This window comes from Trichosurus vulpecula, chromosome 6 (genome assembly GCF_011100635.1).
Source record: "Trichosurus vulpecula isolate mTriVul1 chromosome 6, mTriVul1.pri, whole genome shotgun sequence".
In the NCBI taxonomy this organism is placed as follows: domain Eukaryota; kingdom Metazoa; phylum Chordata; class Mammalia; order Diprotodontia; family Phalangeridae; genus Trichosurus; species Trichosurus vulpecula.
Window position 1 is genome coordinate 269,234,871 of NC_050578.1, and position 12,965 is coordinate 269,247,835.

Consider the following 12,965-nt stretch of genomic DNA (forward strand, 5'->3'; position numbering starts at 1 on the left):
AAGATAGATGGTCAATAGTCTTGTTAGATATTGACATATACACACAACAAGTACAAATTTATCAAACTACATAATAAAGCAAGCAGCCTAGCAAAAATGTAGGATAAGGGTGTGCATTTCTTGGTCAGAATTTCATTTTTATTTTATTATTTTCTCAATTAAATATAAACAAAAACTTTTTTTTCTTTTTTTTTTTAATAAATTTCTTTATTTATTTTTAGTTTACCACGCACGGTTCTACATAGTTTTGAGTTCCAGTTTTTCTCCCCTCCCTCCCCACTCCCTCCCCAAGACGGCATGAAGTCTCATATAACTGTCATGTATAACTTCACATTGAATTAATTTATGCACTAGTAAAGTCGTGGAGAAGAATTTTGACCAATGGAATGAATCATGAGAAAGAAGAAACAGAACCAAAAAAAAAAAAACAAAAAAAACCCCCAAAAACAAAAACAAAAGAGAAGCAGAAAAGGCGAGCATGTAGTGTGCCTCAGTCTGTATTCAAACTTCGCAGTTCTTTGTCTCGATGAAGATAGCATTCTCCATCGTGAGTCCCCTGGAGTTGTCCTTGCCCCTTAGGTACTGAGAAAAGCACAGTTTGTCAGGGTTGGTTCTCACGGAATCCATATATCTGTGGCTGTGCACAACGTTCTCCTGGCTCTGCTCCACTCACTCAGCATTATGTCGTGTAGGTTTTTCCAGGTTGTTATGAAGTCTGCATCATCCCCATTTCTTATGGCACAATAGTATTCCATCACCTTCATGTACCACAGCTTGTTCAGCCATTCCCCAATTGATAGGCATCCCTTTGATTTCCAATTCTTGGCTACCACAAAGAGAGCCGCTATAAATATTTTTGTACATATGGGTCCTTTTCCCGCTTGCGTGATTTCTTTGGGATACAACCCTAGAAGTGGAATTGCTGGGTCAAAGGGTATGAACATTTCTATAGCCCTTTGGGCGTAGTTCCAAACCGCCCTCCAAAATGGCTGGATCAGCTCACAACTCCACCAGCAATGCAACAATGTTCCAATTTCCCCACATCCTTTCCAGCATTTATCATTCTCCTGCTTTGTTATTTTAGCCAATCTGACAGGAGAGATGTGGTATCTAAGAGTTGTTTTGATTTGCATTTCTCTAATCAGCAGTGATCCAGAGCATTTTTCCATATGCCTGTAGATAGCTTTAATTTCTTCCTCTGAAAACTGCCTGTTCATATCCTTTGACCATTTCTCAATTGGGGATAAACAAAAACTTTTAGTATTCATTTTAAAAATTTAAGTTTTAAGCTCTCCCTCCCTTCCTCTTATCCCCACTCTTTACAAAGGGAAGCAGTTTTATACAGATTATAATTGTGAAATCATGCAAAACATTTCCCATATTAGCTATGTTGCAAAAGAAAATGCAGACCAAAAAAAGGATGTGCGTTTTAAAATATTTCCAGAAAAACAAAAGATGAGGCAGAGATTGAAAGCTACAGAAAGTGCTAAGTGCCCCAAAATGGCAAAAATTTTTCAATGAACTTTTAAGAGCATACCTAACCTGGCTAACAATATATCCCAATACCTGTTCTAGGGAAGAATTTAACTGCTGATACAAAACTTGATTTTGGCAATGGTCCTGTGGATGGCTTCTTTGACTTCTTTGTTCTTCAAGCTGTAAATGAGGGGGTTCAACATGGGGATCACTGCTGTGTAGAACACAGACACCACCTTATTGAGGTCCAGGGAGAAGCTAGCACTGGGTCGCACATAGATGAAGAAGAGGGTCCCATAAAGGATGCTGACGGCAGTTAGGTGCGAGGAGCAGGTAGAAAAGGCTTTGCGCCTTCCCTCAGCAGAACGGATTCTGAGGATGGCTATGAGGATGTAGATATAGGATACAATGATGATCAGACCACTGAACATCAACACTGACCCAGCCATGACAAAAAGGACTATCTTGTTGACTGAGATATCAGCACAGATGAGAGTAAAGAGAGGTGAGATATCACAAAAGAAATGATTGATGACATTTGGGCCACAGAAGGGGAGACGGAAAGCAGCAGTGGTATGAGGCATGGTGCTTGTGAAACCTGCAGCATAGGGGCCAGACACAAGCTGGATGCAAAGTCTCTGGGACATGGCCACAAAGTAAAGCAGGGGGTTACAGATCGCCACGTAGTGGTCATAGGCCATGGATGCCAAAAGGAAGCACTCGGTGGCTACAAAAAACCCAAAGAACCATTGCTGCAAGGCACAGCCCAGGAAAGAAATGGTCTTTTTCTCCTCAAAGAAGTCTCTCAGCATCTTGGGGGCCACCACAGTAGAGAAACTGATGTCCACAAATGATAGGTGGCTGAGGAAAAAATACATGGGTGTATGAAGGTGGGCATCAATTCGGATAAGGAAGATCATTCCCAGGTTGCCTGTCAGATTGAAGAGATAAAAGGACAGAAACAGCACAAAGAGGGCTACTTGTAGCTTAGGATGACACTTCAAACCCACAAAAATGAACTCAGTAACCCTGGTGTAGTTTCCATTGGCCATTTATTCCTGGTGGTCTCTGATGAGAAAAATTAAAAAAAGACAATATATTTGGAATTGATGCCTTCAAATATGAATGTTCATATCTGTACACTGATCCAAACCCAATCCACCAGCCAGTGAGAGAAGGGACAACTAAATTACAAGGATCCCAGATACACTTCTGTTGGCAATGCATTTCATTCATTTGCTGATATTATTAATTGTTATCATCAAGAAGAAATATCAAATGGCATAATGGATAGACAACTGGTGTTAAAATCAGGAAAACATGAGTTCAAGTGCTGAGAATGACACATACTGGCTGTGTGACCCTAGGCAAGTCACTTAAGCAAGCACTTAACAATGATCTAGGTAGTTCTCTAAGACTATGAGTCAGACCTTTCTCTGAATTAGTAGGAGGATTATTCTCATCTGTGAGTTCCCTGTACCACTGGAATCACTAGTCCTTTCTCTGTCATTATCGTAACCATCATAGTAGTGTAATAACTTGACATTTTTACTTGATTTCATAGATTTCAAATTGCTTTCATCTTCATTATCTCCCCTGACCCTCCCAACAATTGTATGAGACAAAGTGGGTGCTTTTAGATAATGACACTGAAGTTCGCCATATTTAAATGATTTGCTATAAGAAACAATGATGGTAAAAGAAAAAGTAAAGAAAAATCTCAGTTCTTTTCATTCCTAAATGAACAATTCATTTTTATGTAAATTTTTATGTAAATTTCTTCCTAATTCAGCCATGGTTATATTCAATGAGGGTTTATTTTTGCTTTTCCTCCCAAACTATAAGTGTTTCCTTTAATAAAAATACCTCAGAATTTATACACATCCAAATTTCCACGTCCTTTCAAAATATATGCAGAACAGGTACAATGCAATTGGGGGGAAGGGGTGGTGGCATGTAAGGGGGCTCAGTATGAGTTTCTTAAAGGAAGTGGTACTTGGAATGAAGCTAGAGATTTCATGAAACAGAGATGAGAAGACAGTTTCCTCCATGAATGAGGCACAGCCTGTGTGTGAAAAGACCTCTGGATGGGAGATAGAAGGTAGTGTATTGGAAAGAGCTGGTAGTGAGTCAACAAGGATTTAGCAAGAACTTCCTGTATTCCTAAGCCTGAGCTATGCTTTGGAGAGGTTGTTCTGATGGAGATATAGGACATTGGAATAAAAGTAATATGAAAGAATTATAGAAAAATCTGTTGAAGATAAATTACGATGGCCTCTAAAAGCTAACCAAGTTTATTTTTTTTCCTAGAGGTGCACCAGAATCTCTTGATCAGGGAGTAACATGGCTCCTATATTTTAAGGAGCCAAATTGCATCAATCTTTTTCAATACTGACTATGAGAGTTTGGCTACAAGGTCATCCTTAAGCTAGCAAGTGATAATACTTCTCAAAAGCTAGAAACAGAGATCTGATTCCTTCCTAAGTGACTCCTTCTTCAATCCCAGACTGATAATTCAAATGTACACACAGACGTACACATACACATGTACACACACAAAAATATAGATACATAACCTACTTGTACAAAAACAATTCAATTCAATAAACATTAAGTGGCTACTCTGTGCAAGGCTCCTACACTAGGCTCTAGTACAATACAAATAACAAAAAAGGAATTTCTGCCTACAAACAGCTTACATTTGTAATCATCCCTTTGTTTGGGGGAGGGGGAAAGCTTTTATTAAATCCTTATGTGTCATGTACTCTGCTAACCACTGTAGAAATTTTATTACATTAGACCCTCATCAAAATGCTTAAAAGTAGGTCTTATTATTATCTTCATTTTACACTTGAGGAAACTGAGACACTCAGGGGTTAAATAATTTGCCCAAGGTCAAATAACTAGTAAATGCCTGAGATTGGGTTTGAAACCAGATCTTTCTGACTCCAAACACAGTGCTTTATCTATTCTGTCACCTAGCTAGTATGGGACTATTGCATATGAGCAGGCAAATAAATACAAAAAATTACTTAAATTAATATGAAATCATTGTGAGGGTGAGAGTTGTTATACTGGGGTATCTATGTGTGTATTTATTTATGTATGTATGTGTATTTACATGTAAACAAACATAAATATGCATATGCATATACATATATCACACATATACCCTTCCCATCAAAGTGGGCTATAGGTGTTCTTGATATCCCACATTCTATCTTCTACCCCTGTGGCTTTGTGTGATTAGCAATCCTGGTTTGCAATATCTTCCCTCTTTACCTCCACTGGAATTCTACATTCCTTTGTGAAATCCCTAGCTTGTTTCAAAGCAAAGCTCAAGTGACAAATCTAATGCAGACACACTTTTCTGATGTCCCTAGTTCTTATCATTTAAAGCCTTACATAATCTAATCCTTCCAAGACACACACACACACACACACACACACAAATTCATGTAAATACATATATGTGAAGTGTATATATGTATATGTGGGTATATCTATACATATATACACATATATATGAAGATTGAAAACATTTTTGTGTTATGCAAGGTTTTGAATGACATAATGAGAATTTTTATTTTTATTCTTAAGGCAATGGTGAGCTACTGAAGAATTTTGTATGGAAGAGTAACATGGCAGTCATGGGGAGGATGGGTTGAAGGAGGAAGAAATTCAGAGCAAGAGACAAATTAAAATATTAAAACAATCAATTGAATTTCCTTACTCTACTTCATAAAGCTAAAAATGAAACAAAATATTCATATATACATTTTAAAAGTCAGACAAAATTGTTTAACTGAGGAAATTGAACAAAACAAGAGTTTACTGTAGTTTTTACCCCCACCCTACCCATACTACCAGACTCCAGCCCATTTGCTGCTCAAAAAGAAAATTAAGCTAGAAATTAATTTGTATTCAGCTGATTGAAATTCCGTACACTGGTTCTCTCTTGATGACCACTAGTCTCCCAAGGTACTCTCTTGATAATTCACATTAACTGGACTCCTAATAAGGATGCCAATATTTCTACCACAAGACCTATATCTGAAGATATCTTGTGGAGGAACCAAGGATTTCCTGCCCGCTCTAAATGGCCCAGCTATCTTGAAGAAAAATCTCATATTTTCTCCTTTATATGTGGAAATATATAGGGAAGGGAATAGGGAAGGAAATCACTGAATTTTGTGAGGCTCTTTAATAAGACCTGACGTTCACAGCTTAAAATAGATACATGTCTTTAACAAAAACCATACCAAAACCCTTCAAGCAAGAGAGTATTTTTAATCTTTAAAAAATCTTAATGAAGATTAAACTAGATACACCTTTAATAAAAACCATACCCAAATCCTTTCAGGCAAGAGAGTATTTTTAATCTTAAAAAAATCTTAATGAAGCATCTACTTTTAAATATATACCTTCAGGAAACTGATTGCCTTTTTTTTATTCCTCTTACATTGGATAGAATGGGCAATTGTGGATGTACTTTTTACCCCTGAAAGGAAAGGCCATGTCTATGAGATCAAAGATCCATTGACATTGAAATTTTGAAGTGAAGGCATATAAAAACTTCTTAATTGGCTGAGATGAAGGGAAAATACACCATTTTTATCATTTGAAGTGAATGATTTCACTACTTTCTCAAGTAACAGGTCTTTCTACTGTTCTCACCTCACACACCCATAGTCCCATCTAAATTCTCTCTGCTGTACTATACTTCCCATAGATTCAGGAGGACCTTTTTCATTCTTAACAGTTGTAGCTCAAAGAAGACCAGAAAAGATTTAAACCAGTAGTTGAATTGGTTGAAGTCAACATGTTGGCCAATGGCCACTCCAACCTCTAGATGGTAGTCATCATCAAAATCCATGATGAAAGATTATAATCTATAAGGAAAACAAACCATGATCCTTTACTCTTCATTCAAATGTCCTACATGGGGTGTGCGGTATGGAACTGCTTTGTAAATTGCTTCTTTTTCCAATGAAAGCTGAGACTTTTTTTAAATGGTGGTACTGGGTAGAGTGAATTAGAAATGACTCAACTTACATTTTCTGAGAGCTCCTTTGTTTTATTTGTAGAGGTTAAAAAACAAGATCACTGTCAGAATGTAGTATCCAATGTTCTGTTTCTCAGTGTTCTTTGTCTCCCCCTCACCCTTCCTCTTTTACCTCTCTTCTGCACCACTGCGGCTCACAGAGGTGGTATTATTTCCCAATAGTCTTTGGTTTTATTCTGATTCACTTTCACTGTGGAAACTTCCTACCTCCTTTAGAAGGTAAACTGTTTTCTTTCTAAGAATTTGCTTGATTGAGTCTGCTTGCATCATGTTTCGTTTTGCATTTATTTTCTAGTGGAGCCACTATCCCTCAAGTGTCCCCTTCCTTAGGAGTTACAGTATTAACAAAGGGGAAAATAATTAAAAAGTCTTCACTATAATTCACTCCCTAAACAAGTCCACAGAGGTTCAAATTCTTAAATGTTTTCTTCTGAGGCATCTTTCTCTTTCCTTACTGGTTTCCTTATGGGGAAGACAATGGTCCTTGAAAGCCATGTTAATCAAAGCAAAGACTTTTGTGACTCCTCATCAAGTATCACTAAATATCTGTAACACCTTGGCTGAACATGCATGAACAAGCCACTAAGGAGGGGTTTAAGAAACTGGGGATGTCCTAACATGGAGAAGAAAAGAAAAAAGGAAAACACTTGTGAGCTAGAAAGAGAGTAGAATAAGATAGAATAATAGATGTCTTCATTAGATTCATTTTATTTGGCTCCAGAAGGTACGACTAGAAGCACTTGAAAGAAGCTACAGAGGAAGGCTAGGCTTAACACAAAGGGGAGGAAACAACAACACATCATCAATAGTTAAAAATAACCCCACCTTGAATGAGAGTTCCCTTTCCTTGAAGTTCTTCAAGTGAAGGTTGGCTCAGTCAGTCAGGCAACATGTGTTAAGTAAGCAATACTATGTGCCAAGCACCATGATAAGCTATAGAGACACAAAGACAAAAGTGAATCAATCCTTGTCCATTATAACTTGCATTGTAACATTGGAGACTACAAATATGTATATGATATATAGAGGCATGAGATGGAGGCTCATATGGAAGGAGCAGCCAGAATGGCAAGCATATAGAGTGCATAGAAGAGAGCAATCTGGAAAAAAGCTGAAAAGGAAGAAAGAGAACAGGTTGTGATAAGTTTTAAATGCTTCATAGAGTTTCATTTGATACTAAAAGTAATAGAAAGTTTCTCATATTTCTTATGTTGGAAAGTGACATGGTCAGATCAGTACTCTAGAAAAACCGGATTGGTAGTTGTGTAGGGGGTGGATTGCAATAGGAAGATATTTGAGGCATGGGGACTAATTAGGAGGTTATGTCAGTAGTTAAGGCAAGAGATGGTGAGAACCGAACTGAGCTGGTAGCTATGTGAGTAGAGATAAGGGGTCTGATGTAAGAGATGCTGAAGGATAGAAAGAACAAAATTTGACAGGTCATTGGATACATATTGTGGACTTGAAAGACAAGAAGAATAGTAGCACCCTCAAAAGGAGTAGGGAAGTTGGGGAAAAAGAGATCATTTAGGGAAAAGGGGGCAAGGAAGAAAGAATGAGTTCTATTTTGGACATGTTGATTTTAAAGATTCCTATAGGACATGGTGCAGCTGGGTGGTACAGTGGATAGAGCACAAGGCCTGGAGTCAGAAAGTTCTGAGTTCAAATACAGTCTCAGACATTTACTAGCTATGTGACCTTGGGCAAATCATTTAACCACACGGATTTGTCCATGGAGTCATGTAGAGTTTGACACAATTAAATGACTGAAGAACAATAGGACATCCAGGTTGAAATGCCAATAAGTAATTTTAATAAAAATGAGTGTGTGTGTGTGTGTGTGTGTGTGTGTGTGTGTGTGTGAGAGAGAGAGAGAGAGAGAGAGAGAGAGAGAGAGAGAGAGAGAGAATATTTCTAAAAACCTGCATCTGTGAGTCATCTGCTTAGAAGTGACAATTGAACCCATATGAATTAATGGGGTCACCAAGTGTAAAGGCAATCAGTGAATGTTAAGATCTTCCCAGCCCCTTTGAGCAGGCTTCAGGGGTGGGGCTCTCAGGGTCCTGGGTGGAATGACTACGACTGGAGCCAATGGAAGCCTGTGGTGGGAGGAGCTTGCTGAATGGTTGGAGCAGAGCTGAGAGGCAGTTGGGGAGGCAGTTGGTGAGAGCAGTTAAGAGCTGAAGGAGAGAGGAAGCAGTCAGCTAGCTGGAACACAGCTTGGAGATTGTGGCAGAAGCACCGGGGATGGTGGCAGGCACTACAAAAAGCAGAAGTGACCCTCATGGAGACTGGATAGTACTGAGCAGGGGCTTGAGGCTAGTGGGTGGTCTTCTTGCTGGAGGCCCGGGCATTGAGGGGGGAAGCACCAGTATGGCTTGGCTTGCTGTCATAATGTTTTTCTGTGGCCTCGTGTTCACTATTGTGAGATGGGCATACTGGTCTTGGAAGGTTCTTGCCAGGATGTCGAGTTGGGGACACTGGTCTGTGGGTCTGCTACTTTTGAGTTTCAATAAATGCTTTAACTCCTCTGTCTTCTACTTATAGAATTCCTTATATTCTGTAATTCTGGACCATTCAGGCATATTCATGGTTATCTTTGAAGTCATGAACTCTGCCTTACTGATATACCAAGTGAAAGACTACTGTGAAAAAAAGAGAAAACTCTGAGTTCCAGCTTTTGTGTCCATTCTCAGATAGAGAGCTTGACATGAATGATAATGAAGCAAGAGTCTGCAAAAGAGTAGAAAGGAGAGGAGAGAACCAATAGACATCAGTGGTATCAAAGCCCAAAGAGGGGATATTTAGAAGCAGATCTTAAGAGCAGCAAATGTAGCAGACAAGAAGGATGAAGATTAAGAAAAGAAAACTAGATTGGGCAAGAAAGAGATCACTGGTAACTTTGGAGAGAGCAGGTCCAGTTGAGTGATGAGGTCAGATGTGACATTATAGAAATGAGAAGAAGAAAAAGTTGTATTAACAATTGGCTAGCAGCTCCTGTGGGGGCGTAAGATGCACCCAGGAGGCTGCCGGCACACCGGGAAAGCACAGGTTCTTTTTATCTGCTTAAACAAGGAAAGCACGGTGAAGGGGTTGACCAGCTTACTTTAATCCAGCATTCAGTTAGCATAAAGACAACATTCATTTAGTTCAGGGGAAAAAACCGCCAGCATTCAGTTAGTTCAGGGGAGCATACAGGCAAGCATCAACAGACAGGCCAAATACAGATTACAGTCAGCTAGTTCAGGGAAACAAACAGCCAGCACCCTGAAGTTCAGAACATTCATTTAGTTTGGGGCAAACAAACCAGCACCCTGAACCTCAAAACCAAAACACAAACAAATTACAAATATCAACAGACAGACCCAATACAATTCATAGTTACCAACATCTGGGCTTGGCCCGAGAGCAAGGGCTGGCCCAGAGTCATGCTCCCCACTGCTGCCGTGCCAACCGGAAAAGGGAAGAGAGCTCTTCCAGCTGTCCTCTCCCCTCTTATAGAGTTTTTGACATCATCAAGTGCCGCCTGAATGACCAGGGCCCAGTGGTTCTTGAGTTGGCCTCTCCCCCTATCGTAGACTAGGTTAACACCCAATAGGGCCTGGCTCTGGAGTCATCACCTCCCCTCAGCCAGCCCCATGACTCATCATACAGGAAGTTCTCTGCTCCCAGGCATGGCCCAGCAATGCTCAATGAGATAAACTGAGTCACTCAAAGAAAACAAAGGCCACTCTGGCTACAAAAGTAGAAGCACCAAGTGAATTTTGAAGGAACCTGGCTGTTAAAGAAAGAAAAGACATATTATGATAGTTAACTGAAGTGGTAAAATCTAATGAGGGGACATGTTTGCATGTTTTCTTAAGGATGGAACATGCAGGTGTATCCAGTTGGTAGCAGAAATGGAATGAGAGAGAGAGAGAGAGAGAGAGAGAGAGAGAGAGAGAGAGAGGGAGAGAGAGAGAGAAAATAACCATTTTCAGAGATAATGGAGATGTGATTCTCAGATAAGGGTTAGACAAGGTGATCTTTGAGGTCTCTTTTATCTCTGAGGTTCCATCATTCTACAGCAGGATAATAGAGTAGATTTGCAACTGAAAAGGACTTTAAAGATCTCACAACTCAATTTCTCACTTTATGAATTAGGGAAACTGTGGTCCAATGATGTAGGCAATGAGTAGCAAAGTCAAGTTTCAAATTATGGTCCTCTGGCTCCAAATTTAGTGTGCTTTTCACTATACTGCAACTAATATGTGAAAAGGACTAAAACCTTCTTAACTCTTTCAATTCAACAAAAAAAAATATTCAGTGTTTCAGATGTGCTAGATGCTAAGGGAGATAGGAGATAAACATGATATTTATTTCCAAAGCTCAATATTTTAATGTATTGCCTACCTACTTCCACTTAACTACCCAGAAAAAAAAGCAACTCCAGGTTGGATGTACTCTGTGGATCAGGGCCCACTCAAAGCCACTGGTCAGGAACATTAATCACCACAGAACTCAGGAAGCTGCTAGTCCAGTAAATGATGACCCTGTGAATACAAGTGCACCTGTTCATAATGACTGTGTAGTGCAATGGGGCACAAATAGCAACTTATCTGTCATATGCTATGACCCCCAAGAGGACACATTCAATCATCCCAAAGGAAAGGGAGAAGTACATCTGGATTGCACAGCCAGTAAAGGAGATCCTGTTTTTCTTCCCTACCATATTGGAAAGCATTTGTGGGACATTGGTGGTAATATAACAGATGTCTAGGAAGCACAGATTAGTCAGGAAAAAAGTGCATGAGGGTTCAAAGGTGGGGTTCAATCTGGATTATTGTGATGATGATGAGATTGCCAAGCACTGTTAATATGTAGAAGAATAAAAACATAATGTAAAAGATGAATTGAACCCTTGGTTGAGAAGAGAGACCCAAGAAAATGAATTCAGTCACAAAGGTTATATTTGCCTCTGCCATATTTGTTCTTTAGGCCAATTCAGCATCTCTGAAAGGAAGAGGTAGCTTCCATTCAAAGCATTAATCAATCCCACCTAGTGTCAAAAGCAAACACCCTACACAGAACATTGTAGGCAATGAGATTAAAAATGAGAACCCAAAATGGACTTCTACTTTAACAGTCTGCACAAAGAGCTCGAAGTTTGCAACAAATTTTGAGGTCTTCTTTACAATTTTATGGTTAGGAAAGTGTTTCCCTGTCCAACTGACAACATCAATATTTAATTAAATATATTTAACATTCAAAAATACCACATCATAAGAAAGAAGATGGGAATGCCACACACAACTACTTTCTGCCTATCCTTCAAGGTCCTTCTCAAGTCTCTTCCCTCCATGAAGTGTTCCAAAAGTCTATCTACCCACATTCAGCTTCCTCTTCTCTAAATTATTAAGTCATTTGTAGTGAGTCTCAGAGTTTAAGCCAAATGAAACAGTGAACAATGTAAGATGGTGTAAAATAAAGTAAGAGTCTCTTCCCAATCAGATCATAAATTCTTTGAGGACAGGGAATCTGATCACTCTCTTGTATCTCTCCCAGGACCTGAGATTACACATTAATTGGTGCCCTCATGTTTAGTCTCCAGGAATTTGGAAGAAATAACAGACAAAATTCCTGAAAATGGCCAATGAAGTAGATTAGTAAATAGCTTCTAGTAATTCTTTCAAACACCAAGTAGTGTTTCGGATCTGGGAGGCTGCCATACAAAGGAAGAGCTAAATGAGGTCATGTGTAAGGAGAAAATATGTAAGAATTTATGATCTCATTTCTGTGGAATCTTCTTCCACTCATGTATAGCACCACTCCCATTTAATTTAATAGGTAAGAGAGAATTTCCTGAGGCTCACAGAAGTTGCCATTTCCATGGTCCTGGAGCTGGTCAGTGTCAGATGTTGGATTCAGATCCTCGTCTCGTGGATTCCACGTCCAGGGGTATATTCAGTATGGAATACTTCCTGTCTATCATCACCACTAGCAACAATAATAAAAATAAATGACATAAATAGAGAGTTTTCAGGTTGTCAAAGGATTCTGTCTGCATTAATTACAGAAAAAAACAAATGAGGTGCATACTGCAGTTACTGTTATTGTTATCCACATTTAACAGAGGAGAAAACTGATAGAAAAATGAGATGATCTGCCAATGGTCACACAACTAATGTGAAAATTACACAGCCTCACAGGATGGTCTCAGAAAAACAATTTGCAAAACTTAATATACGTAGTGGCATTTTTGGTTTAAATTATTTTTAAGTGAAGTTAGTCAAAAAAGAAACAAAAACAGTGTTTGTTTTTCTTAGATAAGGCAAAATAAGCATTTGCAAAGGGGCACAATGGAGAGGGTGCTGGACTTAGAGTCAGGAATACTTTAGTTGAAATTCTGCCTTAGACATTTATCAGCTGTTTGACTTTGGACAAA

At 39.0% G+C, this 12,965-nt stretch overlaps 1 protein-coding gene across 1 annotated transcript; it reads right to left on the reverse strand.

Moving 5' to 3' along the window:
* Positions 1 to 1,583: 1,583 nt before the first annotated feature.
* Positions 1,584 to 2,528, reverse strand: LOC118855463 (olfactory receptor 1009-like). Its single transcript, XM_036765563.1, has one exon. It carries the CDS (start codon positions 2,526 to 2,528, stop codon positions 1,584 to 1,586), a length of 945 nt encoding a protein of 314 aa, XP_036621458.1.
* Between the last annotated feature and the right edge of the window lie 10,437 nt (positions 2,529 to 12,965).